Source organism: Lactuca saligna, chromosome 5 (assembly GCF_052625555.1).
Source record: "Lactuca saligna cultivar CGN05327 chromosome 5, ASM5262555v1, whole genome shotgun sequence".
Taxonomy (NCBI): domain Eukaryota; kingdom Viridiplantae; phylum Streptophyta; class Magnoliopsida; order Asterales; family Asteraceae; genus Lactuca; species Lactuca saligna.
Genome location: NC_136421.1, coordinates 133,177,461 through 133,198,349, shown reverse-complemented (window position 1 = coordinate 133,198,349; position 20,889 = coordinate 133,177,461). Strand labels below are relative to the sequence as shown.

The 20,889-nt window shown below is 34.4% G+C and overlaps 2 protein-coding genes across 2 annotated transcripts; both read left to right on the top strand.

The window, feature by feature from the left end:
* Window positions 1–8,977: 8,977 nt before the first annotated feature.
* Window positions 8,978–16,246, top strand: LOC145048642 (protein RRC1-like). The gene is made up of 18 exons (XM_078997191.1): window positions 8,978–9,135; window positions 9,811–9,905; window positions 9,997–10,126; window positions 10,292–10,334; window positions 11,785–11,845; window positions 11,946–12,098; window positions 12,518–12,634; window positions 12,729–12,894; window positions 12,982–13,094; window positions 13,218–13,289; window positions 13,368–13,589; window positions 13,718–13,776; window positions 13,889–13,970; window positions 14,062–14,199; window positions 14,276–14,500; window positions 14,582–15,339; window positions 15,489–15,652; window positions 15,760–16,246. Exons 2-18 carry the CDS (start codon window positions 9,831–9,833, stop codon window positions 15,969–15,971), a joined length of 2,790 nt encoding a protein of 929 aa, XP_078853317.1. The 5' UTR covers window positions 8,978–9,135; window positions 9,811–9,830; the 3' UTR covers window positions 15,972–16,246.
* Window positions 16,247–18,685: 2,439 nt separating this feature from the next.
* Window positions 18,686–20,352, top strand: LOC144996961 (putative phospholipid hydroperoxide glutathione peroxidase). The gene is made up of 6 exons (XM_078956770.1): window positions 18,686–19,114; window positions 19,198–19,274; window positions 19,362–19,423; window positions 19,517–19,635; window positions 19,890–20,057; window positions 20,144–20,352. The coding sequence occupies exons 1-6, from the start codon at window positions 18,839–18,841 to the stop codon at window positions 20,171–20,173; spliced, it is 732 nt and encodes a 243-aa protein (XP_078812896.1). The 5' UTR covers window positions 18,686–18,838; the 3' UTR covers window positions 20,174–20,352.
* Window positions 20,353–20,889: the final 537 nt, after the last annotated feature.

The window sequence follows — 20,889 nt, the reverse complement described above, 5'->3', positions numbered from 1 at the left end:
CGACCTATTACATTGTCAACCAAGTTCCAAAACTAATTGTCATACATGGACTGGATCTCGCTGTCCATTGCCTCTTTCCATTTTGCATACTAAGGGCCCGCCATGGCTTCCTTGTAGTTAGTAGGCTCATCCAAATTTACTAGTGTACTATCATTGATAAACATATCACCTTCTGTAGTAATATGAAAACCATAAAACTTCAGTGCCATCCTAACTCGAGAGGAACATCTTAAAGGTAATCACTCATCAATCGATTCAACAGGAATCTCTTCCTCAGGTTGAGCGTTAATGTTAGAGGTTCCTTCATCGCTTGACTCTTGAAGCTCTTCACTGTCCTCTTGGCATATGAGTTCTTTTTTGCGGAAAACCCCTCTCCTTGCTACGAAGACCACGTTGTCACTAGGTCTGTAGAAAAGATATTCAAAAGATTTATGTGGGTAGCCGATGAAAATACACCACTCACTTCGAGGTTCAAGCTAGTCGTGAGTCTCCCATCTTACAAAAGCTTCACAACCCCAAACCTTGATATGTGCCAACAAGGGAACATTCCCTATCCACATCTCGTAAGGTGTTTTGACAACCTTCTTATTTGTGACTAGATTAAGGATATGGGCAACAGTCTCTAAGGCATATCCCCAAAATGAGATAGGTAACGAAACTCGACTCATCATGGAACGAAACATGTCCAACAAGGTTCGATTGCGCCTCTCAGCCACACCATTGAGCTGCGGTGTTCTAGTCAGCGTTAATTGTGAAACAATTCCATATTCCTTAAGATAGTCGTGGAACTCGATACTATGATACTCACCACCCCTATCGGATTTTAGCATCTTTATCTTCCTGCCCAATTGATTCTTCACTTCTTGCTTAAACTCTTTGAACTTTTCAAAGGTTTCCAACTTGTGCTTGATTAAGTAGATATATCCATATCTGCTATAATCGTGGGTAAAAGTCACATAGAAGCGGTTAGCATCCCTTGTGGTGGATCTGAAGGTCCCACACACACATGTGTGTATAAGATCCAACAAACCCCCACCTCTTTCACAAAGTACTAGTGAAAGGTGATATAATCATCTTTACAAGTAAACAAGATTCGCACGTGTCATCTGACTTTAGGTCAAATGACTCCAGACTCCATCCTGTTGGAGTTAGGCTATGTGCTTCTTGTTGACATGTCCATGATGACAATGCCACAAACATGCTTTGTGTAAACCATTAGACGAATCGATATGCAACACATTATTTCATAAGTTATCTACAACCATCACAGTTTCATATGTACTATTACTAGGAAATGCTTCAAAATAAAAAAAATACCATTATAGAAAGTATTAATATAACCAACTTCATTGTTAAATGAAAATCTAAAACCTTGTCAATACAAACCATGAAAAGAAATAATATTCCTTGTCATCTCTGACGAGTAACAATAACTAAATATATAAGGCACCAAAATAGAATATTACCATAATTGGGCGTTATAACAAGCTCCAACTTAACAATGCTCCTTCATCAAGCTTCTTATTCTTCAAGGTTCACCAAATACCCACTAAAACACACACACAAGGATCAAATCTCTGTAAATAAGTTAGTGTTTCAAAATGAGGCTTAAAGGAGCAATGAAGGCTGGTAAAGAGAGAACCTTGGTGCATAAGATTGTTTAAATAGGGTCTAAACCCTAAAAATTAGGGTTTGAACCATGGCCACGTATGCCGAACGTACTAGACATACATCCAACATACTCATACAACCTCCAATTTTCATTTAATGCCATAAGGGACCAGTTTTGCAAACAAATTTCATCCCAAGGATCAAAATGTAAAATATCTGAATCGAGTGTTACAAACTAGCTTTTTAGTAGCTCTTTAAAATTTGACAAAATTGAAAAAATGGTCCCTGTGGTATGCAAAATTTTGGGGTTTTAGTCCAAACCACGAGTTTTTTGGAACCATAGTCCTTTTGGAGTGGTTTCTATGTGGTTTTGGTCCCTGACTTAACTCCCGTTAAGTTGGAACTGTTAAAGCCCCCTCACGTGCCTCACACGTGAGGGTAATTTCGTCATTTCATATGTCAGGGACCATTTTTGCATAAACGTTTTTTTTGGATTAATTAACATTTACCCCTCATTTACTTTCCCCAACACTCGTCAACTCCCCAACTCCCTCCTTCTTGCTTCTGCTCCATTGAACCTGCAAAAAACCCTCGTTGCTTATCCAAACAAGATAATCGACACTACACATATAAGGGCATACGTTTAATACGAAATGCTGTTCGTAATGTGGCATATCAGACCAAAACACGAAGTTGTTGATGTATCAACTGTATATGGTAAGCTGCTCTGTTTTCTTTAACTTTTATACTTTGCATTTTCTTATTGATTTAGAACAAAAAAATGCAAAATTTTAACTTTGTTAATATGTATAATTTTGATTTTTAGCTGGTGCACCCACATGGTTTAGTATTAAGCTTCATCACGGTGGGAAATTTACTAAATTACCTGATATAAAGTACATTGGAGGTGAAGTGCGTTATGTTGATTATCTGGACATTGATGAGTTTTCTGTGCATGAACTTGATGCCATAATGCTTGACCTAGGTTACCCAGACCCACGGAATTCTGAATTCGCTGATGAATCCCCAGTTATATACTACCATTTTAGGATACCCAATGGTGACTTTCAATTTGGTCTTAGAGCTTTAGGGAATGATCAGGATGTGATCAACCTTTCTAAATACATTGCACATAACAAGCTGATTGAGGTGTACACAGAGCATGGAAAGACAAATTTATTGACTTACTTCATGTCACCAAATGCAAAGGGTAAAGTTGTCATTGAGGAATTACCAGAAAATGATGATCAAGGGGCTGAAGTTGAGGGTCAAGTTCATGCAGATTCTCCAATGAAAAATGTGAACCATGGTAATGGTGAGCCTATTGGTGAGTTCATGTCTCTGATTCTTTTTGGGAGTAAGAATGATAGTTTCTCACCAGAGTATAGAAGGGGTAGGGTTGGGAATTCCAAAATAGGTGAAAGTTCTTCTAGCAAGAGGCTTAATTTAGATTGTATTGATGAGGTTGTTCACATTTCAAAGGAAAAGAATGATGATCTGGATGGTTCAACTAATGTTCAGGAGGCAGCAACTTGTGTTCATATTGATGAGATGGATGGTGTTAGGGAGGCTGCAAATGTTGTTCAAGAGGCATCAACTTTTGATGAAGAAGGCTACAACACCCCCTGTTAATAATGCTGATGAACAATTGAATGAGTTATTTGATAACCTTATGGAAAATTTGATTGGGAGTGATGATGATAATGCAGAGTATGAAGGGGATGGAGAATCTGAAGAGGGTAATCAAGAGTATGAAGAGGATGATGAATCTCAAGAAAGTGATCCAAATTTTGAAGAGTATGATGAATTTGAAAATAGTGATCCAGAGTATGAAGAAGATGAGAGACAAATAGAAGAGGAAGATCATATGGATGACATAATGGATGTTGACAACAATATACAGGATGTGGATGTGGACATTGGAGACTTCACTCTCAATGTTGAAAGTGATGTGGAAGGTTCTTGTATAAATGTTGTTCATGGGCATGAACCTGAAGATATGGAAGTGATTAACAATGAGGAATTTGAATCTTTGGATGAAGGATCCGACCAAGACAGAGAGAGAAGAGCTCTTATCAAGAATTTGAGAAAAAAAAGGTGCAGTCTTGGGGTAGTACATAAACAATCTTTTTCAGTTGGAGATAAATTTAATAGTAAAAAAGAATTAAAGGAGGCAATTGATCTGCATGCACTAGAATCAAGAATGAATCTTTTCTTTAAAAAAATGACAATGTAAGGCTTAGGGCACAGTGTAGAGGTGTTGTACCTGTCACCAATAAAGGCCAAGTGGGTAGTCAAGCTACCACTTCAAAAAGAAAGGGTAAAGAATTAAAGACACAAAAAGTAACATGTGGTTGGTACATTCATGCATCTAGGTCAAATCCTGAATCCGACTGGTTTATAAGGACCTTAAACCAAACTCACACATGTTTGCAAACAAGGAAACTCAGGGCTTGTACTGCTTCTTTAATCAGCAAGAAAATCTTTGATCAAGTTGAGGCGAATCCAGATATACCTTTGAGAGCCATACAAGATGACTTTCAAAAGACCTACCAAGTGGGTGTTAGTATGGACAAGGTGTTCAAGGCAAAGGATAAGGCAAGAAAGCATATAACTGGTGACTACACAAAGCAGTATGAACTGTTGAGGGACTATGTTCTCGAATTTCAAGCCACCAACCCAGACACCACAGTGAAAATAGATGTATGTTCTGAGCCTAACCCTGATTCCCCAACTAGGCAGTTTAGAAGAATTTATGTGTGCTTGGGTCCACTGAAAAAAGGGTTCAAGGCATGCCTTAGGGACTTATTAGGTTTTGATGGTGCCTTCATGAAAGGACCATTCCCTGGGCAAGTCCTTTCAGCAGTTGGTCTTGATTCCAATAATGGAATTTACCCATTAGCATATGGGATTATTGAGTCTGAAAACACAGAAAGCTGGAAATGGTTTTTAGATAACCTTGGGGATGACTTGGACCTTGGAAGAAACTCAAATTTTACTTTCATAAGTGACAGGCAAAAGGTAAAGTTGGAAGTAGTTTTTATACATTTGGTCATTTAAAGTGTGGTTGTAAGTTAATTATAATGATTGACAATTAATTTTTGCAGGGTTTACATACTGCAGTTGAGCAAATTTTTCCCAATGCTGAGCATAGATATTGTATCAGACATATTCATGACAATATGAGGAAAAGATGGAGGCAAACAGAGTACATGGACCACTTATGGAGGTGTGCATCAGCTACCACCATTCCTGAGTTTGAACATTTGATGAAGGAGTTTAGTCAGTATGATAAGGAGGCATGTGAATGGTTGAAGCAAATTCCTCCTAAACATTGGGCAAGGAGTCATTTTTCAGGTAAATCTATATATTCCAATTTGGTCCTTATGTCTTTCACTTAGTGAACTGTTTTACTTGTATGTGAATTGTATTAAATGTTTTTTAATTGTAATTTACACACAGGAAGAGCAGTTTCTGATGTGTTGATATCAAACATGTGTGAAGTGTTTAATGGGAAGATAGAGAAAGGAAGGGATAAACCTGTCATTGGATGTTTAGAATTCATAAGGGAGTATCTAATGAAGAGGATATACAATGTCATGAAGGAAATGAAAAAGGCTAAAGGTCCACTAACACCCACAGCAACAGACATCCTAGCTGCAAGAAAAACAGTTGCTTCACAATACATTGCTAGGTGGAATGGGGGAGACAAGTATCAAGTCACAGGAGCTTTGCAGGATCAACATGTGGTTGATGTTAGGAACAAAACATGCACTTGCAGAAAATGGGAATTAATTGGAATTCCATACAGACATGCAATTGCAACTCTGAATGAGATGAGTAAAGACCTAGAGGCTGAGCTTGACATTTACAAATGGGTTCATAAGGTGTATTTTCTAGAGACATGGAAAAAGGCTTATTCTTTTAAGGTGGAGCCAATTAAGGGTAGATCCATGTGGCCCAAAAGTGAATGTCCCACAAAGCTAATCCCTCCTCCACATCGTACTCAGGTGGGAAGGCCTAAGAAAAAGAGAAGACAAAGTGAGGGTGAAAGGTTAAGCAAAAAGCAGAAGGCAAGTCAAGGTGATGGAGTGAATGCTGCACAAGAAGGAGGTTCCCAAAAACCAACAAATGATGGAGTGCAGAAGCTATCAAGGAAGCATATCCAAGAAGTAATGTGTCATGCATTCATGGAGTTTTCTGTGATTTTGGTTGGTTATGAAAACTTGGTTGTTATGTTTACAATATTTTGTTGAAAATTTTTGGTTGGTTGTTATGAAAACTTGGTTGTTATCTTAGGTATGGTAATGTGTCCCTTTTGGTAATGTTTAGAATCTTTCGTTGTTATGTTTAGAAACTTTGGTTGTTATATTACAAATCTTAATGAAATGTGCATTTTGGTTATGTACAATTGGTTCTAATATATATATTTTGGTAACACATTCATACCATTTCTATTCATATGTTAATTCTTATACATTCATACCATTTTGGTAAAACATTCATTACACTTGCATCATAAAATTGTACATATATCATTATCATCATAAGTCACTACAAACTTGATCACATAAAATTACAACAAAATGACCAAAACACCCTTCAGAGTATACCCCTACACAAACCAAATATAAAAGAATACAATCACAAAGAAAAACCAACTTCCAAACATGTACATTTTCAGCTTCAAATTATCATCCTTCAATGCTCTGACATTTGCCACCAAAATGTTGTTCTTGCATATCAGTCCATTGCATTGATCCTGTAGCATGTTCATACCTCTAACCAACTCATTGCACCGTTCTTGCACTGAATTCAAATTTCTTAGCAGACCAGGCATGATGGCTTTAGACCTAGCACACGTTGGGGGATCAAACCACCCAATAAACCCACAAACGGAACCATTCATATGGCATGCAAAAAATCTCCTTCCTGGATTCAAAGGGGTCCAAGACTTTTTCACCACAACAACTTTTCCACAAAAACATAGCACCATTTTTGTTGTAGCAGAGCTCAAGAAGAAGAAGGGTAGAAGAAAAGAGACGTTGGGGAAGAAGATCGCAGGAAGTGGGAGTATTTAAAAGGAATTAATCCAAAAAAACGTTTATGCAAAAATGGTCCCTGACATATGAAATGATGAAATTACCCTCACGTGTGAGGCACGTGAGGGGGCTTAACAGTTCCAACTTAACGGGAGTTAAGTCCAGGGACCAAAACCACATAGAAACCACTCCAAAAGGACTATGGTTCCAAAAAACTCGTGGTTTGGACTAAAACCCCAAAATTTTGCATACCACAGGGACCATTTTTGCAATTTTGTCTTAAATTTTTTCCAAATATACTCTTGATTAATTATAAAATCATATAATTCTAAATACACTTTATGTAATTTTATATCTTCCGGTTAGCTTATCAACTAGTTTTTATCAATCACCATTTTTCATCAATTATCTTTTTCAACTAGGAGTTAGATTTTCAACTAATACGCCAAACATTGTCTAACTTTTAAAAAGCTTTTTATTAATTTTCCAAATATGTCATTAATTAACTATAAAATAAACACTAAATGAATTTTTATATCATTTTATATTTTTCAGCTTGCTTATCAGTTAGTTACCAAACATTATTTTTCATCAGTTAGTTTTTCAACTATCAATTAATATAACAATTAGTTTTTCAACAATCAACTAGTTTTTTAACTAATAATTGGCTTTTCAACGCATACACTAAACATAGTGTAAATGGTGTTTTTTTGTACAAATAAAGTAAATAAGACTTTTCGTTTTGTAATACCCAGACCAAACATATTTTCATATATTACAAGTATTTTGACATTCTAAAAAAACAATATTATATATGTATTTATTTTTGTTTATAAATTCTTATCATAAATGTTTATTATTATATTAGGTGAAGATTAATGAATTATAAAATCTGTTAGATATAGTTATTCCAAATAAAGACATTATACTTATTAAATATATATATATATATATATATATATATATATATATATATATATATATATATATATAATCGAATAAGATCATTATTAAAGTTATTAAAAGTATGTATATTATTTATTTATTTTAAAGGACATTTAAGTCAATTTATTAAAATATAGAAGACTCTTTTGTTGAACGTAAGTTGAAATAGTTTTTGAATTTTAACTTTTTTGTTTAACCAAAAAGTTAAAAGCTACGAGTAATGCAAATTCTTTTATTTTTTATTAAAAGCTAAAAGTTAGAAACTCGTAAAAAGTTGTGTGTCATATTTATTTGTGGTTAAGAGTAGTTAAGCATGTGGCTTATGCTATATTTATTTTATGCATTGTATTGTTGGTAATTAAGGACAGAGCCACTTGAGCGCGTGAGTAAGCCCATGCCAACCCTTAAATTCTTAACATTTTTTCATTAGGTTAGGACCACCCTCTTTAAATTAGTCGGAAACTCAAATCGCATTTCGCTTAAATAAGAAGGAATAGCGTGCACATAACACCGTCATTTCTAGTCCTCATAATCGAAGTTGGCAACTAGAGTGGGATAGCAGTGCAACAAGCAACATGTTATTGTATGTTAAACTTCTTTGTTTCTAATTTGTTAATAAAAATTTGGGAACGAGAGTGGGATAGTAAGTGCTTATTTGTTTTTGATAAACTTTCACTTTGATTTTTAATAAGAAATTTGGTGTGTTCTTTCATATTTAGGCCACTTTACTTGTATTTGTGCTCTTTAATTGATGGATATACTTTTAAATTCTACTGCATAAAAGATCATGAATCAAAGGAAAACATTGTGATAGAGTGATATATACTATCAACATTTTTTGCTTGTAAGCATTTTATTATTTGTGATAATTTGATGATTGATTTGTTGACTTGCTTATGTAGTATTCTATCTTAATCCCATTCCTTAGAAATCAGAATAATGGTTGATTTGCAGAAGTTTGATAACTTATAAGGAACACCATAAAAAATTGTTGGCTTCGTCTATATTGGTATGTATTAATTTAATTATTATTATATATTTTTTGGTATGGAAAATACACATAATTTAAATTTGACTTTTACAGATAGAAAGTTTTCGGGCGTAACTTGATACGAAATTCATGACAAATAATGTTTTTTTGGAACTTTCATAGATAAAAAATAAATACAATTTTATTAGAAGTTAAAATCATTTCCAAAATTTATTCACCCATAAATCTATTTGTTAAAATCCAAAATCTAAATTTTCGATATAAGACACTATTGTTCACATATAAATTCATTGGTTTTAACACTGTGAGCAATAACTACGATATTATTACTTTTATTTTTCTTAATATACCTATTAATAGGATACTTGAGGATGTGATCTTAAAATTATTATTATTATTACTATTCACCAGCCCAATAAAATCACATCGGCTCTTCCTCGGCTGGGCTATCTCCCCAGTCCACCTCTCAGCTGACTGCTGTCTGCCGCACCCAAACAAAACACCGGCGACCGGAGTAGCAGTTTTCTTCTCCGATTAAGGATCGCGGTAACTTTTACCCTCTCGCTCCAACTATTGCTCTTGTATTCGTTTCTCGATATAGGATAAAGACGTGTAATTGAAATATTACTTTGTATAAAGTTAGGGTTTTTTTCGTCACCTGTGTTACTCTGTATTTTGTGATTTATATATATGTAAAAGAATCTGTGTGCTATAATCGTTTACATGGCACCCCTCCAAAGAATGTAAAAGCTTTGATGCTGAATAAATGATTCGAGATTGAGGGTTCCTTTCGTTTTTGATATAAGTTGAAGATGCAGAATGTTGATTCTGCGTGTTGTGGTTACGCTCTAACTTTGCAAACGGACCTATTTGGTGATGATAGGGCGGGTTTTACTTCTAATGTTTGGTGCGTTTCATGCGCTTCTAGATGAATCTCGTTTTCATGGAATTTGGCCGATGGGTTCGCAGTTTTGGAATGTTTCACTTTAGGATAGAGGGCATGCGATTATAAAAGGGTTCCTATCTCATGTCACTGGTTTTCTGCAGTCACAGAGAACGTAATTGCCATCATAAAATGCTTTTAACTGATTTCTAAATGGTTGAAACAAAAGATAAGTTTCAGAAAGATAATTAAACTCATATCTTGAAGGCTGTGTACAAATTGTATATGTTTGTTCAAGTTAGAATCTGTTTCCAATCTTGACGCATTTTGGCAAACAGATAAAGATTTTGGGGGAAAAATGAGTTCTTTTTCAATTACAAGGAAAAAGACACCTTTTCAAAAGCACCGTGAAGAAGAAGAGGCAAAGAAAAAGGTAATATCTATCTACTCTAGGTGATTATATTTTGTATATTTAGTGAGTATTTTGATAGAGAACTCATTTGTTACTTGTTTATGTTATGCAGAGAGCTGAGGATGAAACAGCTCGTCTATATGCTGAGTTTCTGGAATCATTTCAAGGGGATGATGCACCTGGATTAAAAGCTTTTGTCAGAGGAGGAACAGTTAATGATGAGAAAGTGAAGCCTGATACAGGTCAGTTTGTTAATAGGACCTTGTGTGTACTTTTCAGTTTTGTTCTTCAACTTTTAAGTCATTTAGAATTCTTTTTTTTGTGCACATATATGGATAATGAATGATTTATATTCCATGGACACATTAATAAACAAATGGGCCTTTTTATTCATGCACGCATCGCAGGTGGAAATTCCAAAGATGTATCTGGTTCAAAGAAGGGGAGTAGGTAAATCAACACTTTTGATTCATATGTTACACTGCTCTTACCATAAGGCATTCTGAATATAGAAACAATAAGTGATGATGTCATCAAACTCTGCTTAAATCTTGTTTAGATTGCTACTAAAAAAGGCTAATAGGCTCTTGCTTATAATTCCAACACATTTTATGTATACAACCCGTAGTACTTTGCTTGTGTATAATCTTGATGGCTGCGTATGTGCATGCTCAATCGCTGATTTAGAAAATTGTAGGAAACAACTTGTAACACCTTGCTTCTACCAAAAAGTACACCAATTTTTTTTTCTTTATATACATATTTTCATGCAAAAAGAGTGTACAACTATTCACAATGAACTACTATTGTAAACTTGTAGTCACTCATGTCACAACATGAAAATCTACATGGCATATAACCCAGTCGACACAGGTCTTTAACCGTTTCTTTCATGCTCCTTCCTTGATTCACATCATCTCTAGAATCAACATTGTAACATCATCTACATATTAATTATGGGCAAAATATCTAAATCCATGTCCTCTTTACATTAGCATACACCTTAAGCCTAACACACTCTTGGCTTTATTCCAATACTTGACATAAGAAAGACATAAAATGGGATGATCCATTTTGTATGTTGTTACAACGCTACAATACAAGTTTACCAATATTATCCCATAGAAGTATTAAACATCTTTATATCAACAAACATTATAACAAGATACTTTCATAGTAGTGCCATTCATATAGTTTAAACTTTAAAATCATGATACTAAAGTGCTTTCCATATAGGTGCCAATGTGGCATTCATATAGTTTAGGCTTCCAAATTTTAATCACAATAGCTGTCAAATACCAAATACATTTCATTTCATTCTACATTTTGATGCTTCCTTAACATACACTTGCCATTTCATCCAATTTAAACAAATATTTCAATACGTCCCAACATAAACAATAACTTGCCATTTCATCCAATTTCATAGATTAGAGGTGAAGTCTTTCGGTTCCTTTAAATGTTTTTAACCTTGCTAATAAACAACATTTACATCATAATCACAAACATGCATATCAAGAACCATCTTCAATATTCAAATTTCATGAACCCTAAATCCCTAGTTCCAACTCATATTCATAAGATTTTACCTTCAAATTCTTGTTAGGAAAGTTAGAATCGTTTTGTAGGTTTGGCTTGTATATGCTCATATTTGATATAATGGAGACCACACAAAATAAAGCATATTCAAAGTGACAAGATTTACATAGATGTTGAAATATTTTAGTAAGTGGGACCACCACCTGTGAATGTGCTTCTACATCATGGGGGGAATTAGTTAGTAATTACCATTGGTAGACCAGGGTAAAATGGTCATTTTTTCTTGTGTGTTTTGAAGTATAGAACAGTTAATCTGGTAATCGGGGGTTGAACATTATGCATCAAAGTTTTGTATCTGCAGGTATGTTCCTTCTTTCATCCCCCCTCCTATGGCAACCAAGGGTAAAGATCATGAAAAACAGGTTAGTATCCCGATTAAAGCTTTCCATGTTGATTATCTTGTATTTGTAATTGTGGATTTATCTTCTTTTTAAGCTAATTTTAGAAAGTGGATTTCTACAGAAAGAGGAGGAGAGGTCAAAGGAGAAAGGGAAAGGGAAGCCTAGGAATATAGACTATTTTATGGAGGAGTTGAAACATGAACAAGAAATGAGAGAAAGACGAAACCAAGAACGTGAACAATGGCATGATGGGCGTCAAACTGCTACTTCAACTGTAAGACATGATTAATCATTGAATTTGAATCTGATTAGTTATGTGAATAAAAGGAAATGATCATATATGGTATTATAATAAATCACTTGTTGGGAAAATGGTCTCAAAGATTTCTAATCACTCAACCAATGAAAAATTAGTGGAGAAAATTAAACACAAGGGTAGTAGAATCCAACTATATGATGACAAATTATCACAATCACATGGACTAATCTCTCAAGTCATTCCTGATTACACCTACACTCACTCTTTAAAGGTTTAACTTTTTTACAATCTAAAACAAGTAACTGAGTGGGAATCTTGGAAACCAAAGCCTTGGACTCCTTTCTATAGGCATGAAGCCTGCTTTACATTTCTACATTCTACATCTGTTTAAACTTCATTAGCCTTGATTAAACTATTGTATTTTACATACTCAGCTATCTACTCGATTTGATGAATTGCCTGATGAATTTGATCCAAGTGGAAAGCTTGGATCATTTGATGATGGGGATCCTCAAACCACCAATCTTTATGTTGGGAATCTTTCACCTCAGGTGTGGTCATGTCATGAATCATGATGCTTTTAATTTACAAACGGAATCTTAACTTAACATTTTTTTCATTTCTATAATAATGAAATTAATCCAGGTAGATGAAAATTTTCTGTTGCGTACATTCGGAAGATTTGGACCTATTGCTAGTGTGAAGATCATGTGGCCAAGAACAGAAGAGGAACGCAAACGACAAAAAAACTGTGGTTTTGTGGCTTTTATGAATCGTGCAGATGGACAAGCTGCAAAAGATGAAATGCAAGGTTAAATAAATTAAACCCTTTTAGCTCTTGGTTTGTTTATGTTTAAACTTATATTAAGAAAATTAATGATGTTGTTTATTGTTGCAGGGGTGATTGTTTATGATTATGAATTGAATATTGGGTGGGGAAAATCGGTTTCCCTCCCTTCTCAATCACTCCCTGCTCCTCCTCCAGGACAAATGGCCATTAGGAGTAAAGAGGTATGCAATGTTTTTATATTTTATAAATTTAGTATTAGTGTAAAATGTAAATACATGTTTTAATGGTTGAAAACAGTATCTGATTAGAATATTGTTATTATTATTTTTGGTTTTGGTTTGCAGGGTGCCACTGTAATCTTGTCTGGTCCATCTGGTCCTCCTGTTACTTCTGTCCCAAGTCAGAATTCTGAGTTGGTAGGTTGACAGACTTTTATATAATCTTTGAGTCATTCTGTGTTTATGTATTTTGACATTTTTAACCTTGGTGCTTAGGTTCTTACTCCCAATGTGCCAGATATAACTGTTGTATTGCTTGAAGATATTCGTCTTCGAAAAGTAATTGATACAATGGCTCTTTATGTTCTTGATGGAGGTTGTGCTTTTGAGCAAGCTATAATGGAGAGGGTTCGTGGGAATCCTCTTTTTAGTTTCTTGTTTGAACTTGGCTCTAAGGAACATACTTACTATGTTTGGAGACTCTATTCCTTTGCTCAGGTACACATACTTTCCTTAATTACTTCTTATATCAAGCTTCCCAAGATATGAAATTACATCTCTAGAATTTGAAAGAAAAATTATGTTGAATGAAACTGAAAGAATAACTTTTGGCTTCACAAATGCAGGGTGATACTTTGCATAGGTGGCGAACTGAACCTTTCATTATGATAACTGGTAGTGGGAGGTAACGTATATTATTCATCTACACACATCATCTTTAATTAGTTTTTTTTTGTGGATAAAAATCATAACTTTATAAATAATATGCAGTAATTTTATACTTTTTGATTGTCTAGATGGGTACCTCCTGCTTTGCCAACAGCCAAGAGTCCAGAAAATGAGGAAACTGGAGCCACATTTGCTGCTGGAAGAAGCAGGGTACTATCTTTTTTCTATTATAGGCTTATAGCATTATTATTTCTATTTAAAAGATTTAAAATATAAAAAAATAAAAAAATCTTCTTTACAGCGCGTTGAGACTGAACGTACACTAACTGATGCACAAAGAGATGAATTTGAAGACATGCTTCGTGCCCTAACATTAGAAAGAATTCAAATCAAAGAAGCAATGGGTTTTGCATTAGATAATGCTGATGCTGCTGGAGAGGTAAGTAATCGTGCACCTATTTGACAGGGGTAAAATGGTCATTTTTATAAAACTGAATCAGTTGTATTGGTTGCAGATAGTTGAAGTTTTGACAGAGTCTTTGACTCTTAAAGAAACGCCAATTCCCACTAAAGTTGCAAGGCTTATGCTTGTGTCGGACATTCTTCACAATAGTAGTGCTCCTGTAAAGAATGCATCTGCTTACAGAACCAAATTTGAAGCAAATTTGCCTGATATACTTGAGAGCTTCAATGACTTGTATAGGGGTATCACTGGAAGAATCACTGCTGAGGCACTTAAGGTAGTGTTGTGTACAATGGAATGGCCCATTCCATTCCATTCCATTCCATTCCATTCATACTAACTTTCTCTTGTTTTCCAGGAACGAGTTTTGAAAGTTCTTCAAGTATGGGCGGACTGGTTCTTATTTTCCGATGCATACGTAAACGGTTTACGCGCCACATTTCTCAGATCCGGCAACTCCGGCGTTCTCCCATTCCATTCCATTTCCACTGACACCCCAGAAACCGAACACAACCCCAATTCCAACGATCTCGGAATCACCAATTCCGACGCAGCATTAGCCATAGGCAAAAGCGCCGCCACAAAAGAACTAATGAGCCTCCCTCTTTCCGAACTGGAAAGACGATGCCGCCACAATGGTTTATCCCTTATTGGCGGCCGAGAAGTGATGGTTGCACGGTTGCTTTATTTAGAAGAGTCGGAAAAACAAAGGGGTTATGAGATAAACGATAATTTGAAATACTCTAATGTACGGAATCCGAGAGAGAGTAATGTTGATTCCGGCCCTGTGGGGTTTTCAGGAAGGAATCATGAGGTTTTGTCGGAAGGGAGAGGTTCGGAATCGTTGATTCCGATTCCGATTCCACAGCCTGAGTTGAAAGCGTTTCCTAATAAAATGAAAAGTGATTCTGTATTACCTGTTTCTAAGTGGGCTAGAGATGATGATGAAAGTGATGATGAACATAAGAGAAGTACTAAAGATCTTGCTTTAGGTTATTCATCTTCTGGAAGTGAGAATACTGCTGGTGGTGGTGGCGGCGGCGGCAATGCTGAGGTGGTAGAGCCGCTAAGCAACGCTAACATTTTTTCCGATAGTGGGCTAAGTGAAGAGAAGAGGTTACTTTTATAGCATTGTACTTTGATTTAATATATATATATATATATATATATATATATATATATATATATATATATATATATATATATATATATATATATATATAATATTATTTTCTCACGGTTGCTTGTGTTGTATATACGTGCAGACAAAAGTTGAGACAAATTGAGGCTGCTTTGATTGAATATCGTGAAGTTTTAGAAGAAAGGGGAATGAAAAACAAAGAAGAAATTGAAAAGAAAGTTGCAGCTCATCAGAAACAGCTACAATATAAATACGGCTTAACAGATTCTAGTGAAGATGCATCAAAAAGTGAGTTTTTTAAATCCCTTTTTCTAAATTCAAGAAATAGCAACGTAAGTTGTGTATTATTAGTTTATTATAGCATCCTAATACAATTTTACTTTTTATGACAATAGGGTTATTATCATCTACAGACCGAAGGGGGGATAAAAGAGACAATTCGCGTGAATCTTCTAGAAAGCGTCACCGGAGTCACCGTGGCGGCAGTGAAAGCCCACCACCACCACCACCACCAAAGTCATCAAGTAGAGACAGGGAGAAAGAACGAGACTATGACAGAGATAAACGCAGAGATAGAGACAGGGATAACAGGAGAAGAATGAGCTGAGTCAAGAATGCATGATGATGATGATGATGATGATGATGATGATGATGATGTATGTGGTGTTTTGTATGGTGGGAGAAAAAGTATGGGGTGCATGTCATTTGGTCATGTGGTACAATTGAATGATGAATCTTATTTGGTGTATAAACGACATGGTTATTACTTTTTGTTTTGGAATGAGACTAATTGGTTTGGTTTATTGCACGTATGAGAAAATTCTTGTATTCGTGTTTTGAATTATGAAGCAACAATGGAAGGTGGAGTGTTACATGGTCAAATTCATTCAAGTGTATGGCAAATTTTATTAGGTCTTGATTCGTTTAAGCCTAGCTAACAATCTAGCAGGTTGGTTGCTGTGTACCTCATTTACTTCTTGTGTTTATGCTACCGTGTTTGTGTAAAGGTGTTAAAGTTTATGACATGTAAATCAATTGGATCTTAGCTCATTTGCATACCGTATCACATTATTCTGAAATAGATGAAATATAAGCATTTTTTATATATCACAAAAAGATATATTATATTGCTTTAAAAGGAATCATACTAAACTATGTTGCTTATATAGTCGCCATACCCAAACAATGTTACAAATGAGATACATTATTATAACGTATGTTATATTGCTCTGAAGGGAATCATAGTAAATATAATTTATAACACCATAAAATAAAACCAATCATAATTTTAGTTTTGTCTTGAAGATTAGATCATAATTATGGACAACATGTAACAAAAATTAGGGATTGATCCTAATTTTTTTTTGTTTTATTTTATTATTTATTTATCTATTTTAACTTTGCCTAAATCACCATCATGTTTGAAATGGATTGTTTCAATGTTTCGAAAGAACACTTGTTGCCACCGGGAAAAATGGGAAAAGAGAGAAGGGAATTTGTTTCCATGAGCAACCGTTTCCACGAGAGGAAAAAGGGAGTATGAGGGAACCTATAGGAGGAATGCAACAGTTGTACCTACTACACACCATTAGTACCAATGTCGATAAAATAATCAAGTACATTACAATGTTTAGTTGTGATGCTCTTGTTGAAAGAAATCTGTTATTCGATTATCAATCATCATGGATTCATTGCCCTCATCAATCACGGAGTTAATCATGCAACATACCTTTTGGTAGCCCCATAACCCCATCGCACAATCTTGGTCGGTACAATCACCCTTTTAGAATGTGAAGAACCATTGTACTTTAAGATTAGAGGTGGCAATCATGTCGTGTCGTGTCAGGTTTGTGTTGTGTCAAAACACTAAACGGGTTAAAAGTGTTTGACCATCACCTGATCCGTTTGATTAACATGTCGTGTGGTGTCGGCTCATTTATTTTCGTTTCGAGTCCGTGTCGGTTTCGTGTTATGGGCATACCTTGAAATATGTTGTGTCGTATGAAGTTTAAAACATTGAGCATGTTGAAAGAGTAGGAGTTGGGTAGACATAAAGGAAAAACTAATAGTTTCAAGGTGGAATAGATGAAAAGTTTAGATGACAAAATTGAAAGAGTAGGGCCGGGGGTGGGGGGTGGATGACAAGATCATGAGAATTAAAGAGTGGTTAAAGAGACTGTGTAATTTGGGAGAGAACGAAAAAACCGAAAATGAAGTTTTCATCTAGACGGTTAAGTCATTTCAACAAATGACACAACCCAAATGTTTTCTTTTACTTATTTTTTTGGTTTTGTTTATTTCTAGTTTATTTAAAGAATTCAAAAAACTTACATATAAATAATCAAGTTATTTTCGAGTTATATTTGAGTTGAAATTCTCAACACTAACCTTATCCATTTAATTTTTGTGTGATGTCATGTTAACTTGTTTATTTAAACGAGTTAAAATAACTTACTCAAACCTGTTTATTTCATGTTGAGTTCGTATCGTGTTAATTTTTGCCACATCTACTTTAGATGGGTTGCTTCACCATAGAACCAGAAGGACCGTACATCCCTACCACCCATAACTCATCTCGTTGGAATTTCACATCCAAGCATCAAAACTTACAACGACATTAACAACTAAAAGAAAGAAAAGTGACGATGAAGATGAGGAGAATAAACCGGTAGCAAGGTTGGTTTTATTGGGGGTGGGTTTAAGTGCTTTTTTTAAATGAAATTAAACAAAAATAAATATAAAAATGTTAAAAAAGTAATTAAGTATTTTATATATGACTCATGGACCAATCATTTAAGCTTTTGAAACTAAGACATCATAAACAAAAATTAGATTGAAATAGGTGATAATTCTAAAACCATAGAGACCATGTATTTAATGATGTTTTCTTTTTCTTTTTTAAATGAAATTAATTAAAAGTAAATATAAAAGAAATTATAAAAGGAAAATAAGTCATTTTATAATTTATATGGATCAAGGACTAATCATTTAAGATTTTTTTCTTTCTCTTTTAATACTGTTCTCTGCCTTTATTATATAATCTTTAATTATGTGTTTTTGTTTTTATTACATAATTTTTATTTTTATAAAATTTGTGTTTATCATTTATTTTTTAATTACTTATATTTTATTTATTTATTAAATTATATATTTTAAAATTAATTAATTAAAAAAATATAGTAAAATGAAAAATGATGATTTTTTAGGTTATAAAGAATAAAAAGAACATGAAGAGAAAAATTGAAAAGATAAAAGGTAAAAAATCAAAACGTGATAATGTGTACTCTTGAGTGCCTTTCATTACAGATGGATATCTCGTGTCCCCGTGCCTACTCACATTTTCTAAGCAAACAACATTAACTTCCATTGTAAACCCTTTCACCAAACTCCCTTTTAAACATCAAAACCATCTTTCCCACTCTCAAAATTCCATATAATCACAACTTTTTATTTTCTGTAATCATACATTCAACAATGGCATCCATGCCTTGCTCTTCAAATCTCACTTCCCCACTTTTCGATTTCTCTAAATCCAACCGAACCCATCAACCGTCTTGCCTCTCTCTTCCCTCTTGTTCTACAGTTACTTCCATTAAATCGTTGTTAGCGTCATCAAATTCAGGGTTTTTCCAACATGGGTTTGCTCTAAAAGCTGGGATTTCCTCTGGGGTTTCGTCGAATTCTCGATCTCAATTTGGGGTTTTTGCTGCAGCCACCACAGGAAAGAGTATCTATGATTTTACTGTAAAGGTACACTTAATTGCAGCCTTCTGTATTTGCTTAATGGACTGAGTCATGTAAAATTTGTGTTGATATATTGTTATGTGATGTAGGATATTGATCGAAAGGAGGTTCCTCTTTCCAAATACAAGGGAAAGGTTTTGTTAATCGTTAATGTTGCATCACAATGGTAGTTTCCGCTTCTATGATTCTCATAATATTACTGCAATCAAGGTGATTTATGCCTTTCTGACTTCAAATTGACGTGGGTTTTCAGTGGTTTGACGACATCAAACTACTCAGAGCTCTCTCAAATCTATAGCAAGTACAAAGATCAAGGTTAGCGATGAAACACGAGGCTAAAAATTCCATCCAACTTGTAATCCGGTCTACTATGGCTTTGTGTTTTTAACCTGTAAATCCTTCATGTAGGACTTGAAATCCTGGCATTTCCCTGCAATCAGTTTGGGTTCCAAGAACCTGGTTCAAATGATCAGATTAAACAATTTGCTTGCACAAGGTTCAAAGCAGAGTTCCCAATTTTTGATAAGGTTTGTTGGGGTTTTTTCTACTTATTCTCTATATGATTTGACTTTTCGAAGTCAAACAAAATCTGTTCCATTCCTACATTCCAACAAAAAATGTCATGGAATATAACTACTCATTCCAATACGCTGTCCACATTATTTTGTTTTGTTATTCCATTCCATTCCATCAAACCAAATAGTCATATTCTTATTCCGTTCCTGATTTCATCTTGGATCAAATTGATTAAGAAAAAAGACTAATATCTTATATGCCCTAGGTTGATGTAAATGGGCCATTCACAGCCCCAATTTATCAGTTTCTCAAATCAAGCACAGGAGGATTATTAGGCGATTTGGTGAAGTGGAATTTTGAGAAGTTTTTAGTAGATAAATCTGGAAAAGTCGTTGAAAGATACCTTCCTACTACTTCCCCTCTTCAGATTGAGGTACACAACACTTTCTGTTACAAATTATCAACTTTTGAGTTATCTTTGCGACAAAAAACAATGTTAATTTTCGCATTGTTATGTAGAAGGACATACAGAAGCTTGTTGCAGCATAATATGATTACATACTCACAATCATGGATACCAAGTCTTTATAGTTTTCGTGTAATATTTTGCATCTAACATCGTGTTATTTGTACCTTTATTGTTGTCATGAAGAACAAATAGTGTCTATATCGGAAATCCGTGGATTCATTATACTTGTATTTATCTAAATATATCTACAGTTAATGTACTTGTTATCATGTTATATATTTTTTTGTCCTACAACATATATGGATAGGGCTGTAAACGAACCAAACGAACACGAACAAGGTCTTGTTCATGTTCGTTTGTTTAAGTTAGCCGAACAACAAACGAACACGAACGGATAAACGAACGAGATTTTCTTGTTCATGTTCGTTCGTTTAACAAATTATTTTGTTCATGTTCATTCATTTATGTTCGTGAACATGCTAAACGAACATAAACGAACAAACATAAACGAAAAAAGATAAAAAAAAAAAAACACACACACACAGAATTGAACATATATGAACATAAACAAACATATATATATATATATATATATATATATATATATATATATATATATATATATATATATATAACAATATAATAAAAAATAATTGAATATAGATGAATATAAATAAACTTAAACAAACGAACATAAACGAACGTAAATGAACATCATAAACGAACGTTCACGAACATAAATGAATGAATGGGACCATTGTTCATGTTCGTTCATTTAACTAAACGAACGATAATT

What these genes read in the sequence shown, in the direction of transcription:
- LOC144996961 (XM_078956770.1), top strand. Translation starts at nt 18,839, where the DNA reads ATGGCATCCATGCCTTGCTCTTCAAATCTCACTTCCCCACTTTTCGAT. An exon ending in TAGCAAGTACAAAGATCAAG is followed by an intron (nt 19,424 to 19,516) that starts GTTAGCGATGAA and finishes TCCTTCATGTAG; the next exon opens with GACTTGAAATCCTGGCATTT. An exon ending in AGTTCCCAATTTTTGATAAG is followed by an intron (nt 19,636 to 19,889) that starts GTTTGTTGGGGT and finishes TATATGCCCTAG; the next exon opens with GTTGATGTAAATGGGCCATT.
- LOC145048642 (XM_078997191.1), top strand. Translation starts at nt 9,831, where the DNA reads ATGAGTTCTTTTTCAATTACAAGGAAAAAGACACCTTTTCAAAAGCAC. An exon ending in GTCAAACTGCTACTTCAACT is followed by an intron (nt 12,099 to 12,517) that starts GTAAGACATGAT and finishes TTACATACTCAG; the next exon opens with CTATCTACTCGATTTGATGA. An exon ending in ATGATAACTGGTAGTGGGAG is followed by an intron (nt 13,777 to 13,888) that starts GTAACGTATATT and finishes TTGATTGTCTAG; the next exon opens with ATGGGTACCTCCTGCTTTGC.